General features: G+C 28.1%; 1 protein-coding gene across 1 annotated transcript in view; it reads left to right on the plus strand.

The window, feature by feature from the left end:
* Positions 1-649: 649 nt before the first annotated feature.
* Positions 650-1,668, plus strand: part of LOC105621665 — a 6,740-nt gene continuing 5,721 nt past the window's right edge. The window contains exons 1-2 of the mRNA XM_012203133.1: positions 650-862; positions 1,304-1,618. Of these exons, the coding sequence (XP_012058523.1) occupies positions 650-862; positions 1,304-1,618 (528 nt within the window). The remainder of the gene's footprint in view (positions 863-1,303; positions 1,619-1,668) is intronic.

Consider the following 1,668-nt stretch of genomic DNA (forward strand, 5'->3'; position numbering starts at 1 on the left):
ATTGAAGAACAAAAGACTTAAATTGTAGATAGAAGGAATAAAAACATGCAAATGAAGGGTTAAAAATTATCATCATTATAAATACACTATAGAATTTCATTTAAATTGACTTTTTACTTTAAATCGTTATGTAGCTATTTATGTCATACAAAGTTCCATATGTGATCATTTTTTATAAACATTTTAAAATGTTTTAACGCGGTCAATCATTCCTCCATTAAAGAGTAAACTCAGAATGGTTAGTTGGATGGTTGGATGGTATTGAATGACTGAGAGATCTCATTAAAACGTATCTGATCAGTAAACAAGCAAAATAATTTTTTTGGCTAATAATATATAATAGTATAGTAAAATATAATAAGAATAATAAGAATAAAAAGAAAAAAGTAACACATATTCTAAGTAATAAAAAACACACAGCACTGTAGTCACAGAGTAAACTAAACTAAAATTACCAAGTATAGATATCAGCATGTTGTTATATCAGAATTTAAACTCACTCTCTATTTCTGAATCATTATGCCCTATATACATTACTATGTATATACTATGAATTGAACTATAATTTATGAATTAATTATATGTATTTTTGTGAATAATAACAATTAGATAAGGAACCGAAGTATCAAAGTTTAATCATATCCGAAAAATGGCACCTCCAAAAGTATTACTTGGACAAAATAGACAAAACGGCACTGCAACTTTGAGAAAAGGAATAACAACCAGAAGTCAAAATTCTTTATTGAGCAATGTATTAAAACCATCCAATAGCAAAGAATCTCGCACTAAGCGAAAATCAGATGTATTTTCGCCACTTAAAGAAAAAACGAACAAGAGATACGCTTTTACAAATATCACCAATGTATGTACTCTGCAATTATATTCTATCAATTTTTATAACAAAATATAAATTTTTTTTTATTTTTTTATTTATTTTACTTTAATTTAGTGATCGGATTTAAATGCAACTTTCGGCACTATTTTCGTGTCTACTAATTCTTTCTTGCTGCTTGTAACAAGTTGTTGAACAGAAGATACTTGCTGCTCATAACAAGTTGTTAGAAGATACGATCCTATCTATGCGTAATATTCTTGAAAGAGCTTTACATATTAGTAAATCTAATGGCTTGTAAAAACGCAAGGCATTAACGGCAGGCATTAACACGAAAATCGGGCCAAAAACGATCTAATTCTAATCACCATTTTAATTTATTTAAATCATATCGTTTTAATGTTCATAATGTTTTCATATTTATTTTATTTAATTATCTATATTATGTTATCTATATTATGAATCTGACAGGCCATTACTACGTCGCTAGTAGGGCATAATCCAACAAAAAAGGTAGTTACTCAGCCCAAACCAGTTGGAAGTAACATTGCTTCAGAGAAACCTGCAGATGTTACTACATCAAAAGTTGTACCGGCGAAAGTAAAACCGGCGCCTCGTATTAAGTCTATTCTCAAAAAGGATGATAAAACAGAAATTATTAATAAAGTTGTAAATATTAGACGAAGTGCAGATTTAGAAAAATCTGAGGATAATTCGTTATACGTCAGTGCTTTGGAAGACGTTAATGATAGCATAAAAAAGACTCGCAGGAGTAGCAATAATAAGGTATATATATTTATATATATATATATATATATATATATATATATATAATT

This window comes from Atta cephalotes (genome assembly GCF_000143395.1).
Source record: "Atta cephalotes unplaced genomic scaffold scaffold00035, whole genome shotgun sequence".
NCBI lineage: Eukaryota > Metazoa > Arthropoda > Insecta > Hymenoptera > Formicidae > Atta > Atta cephalotes.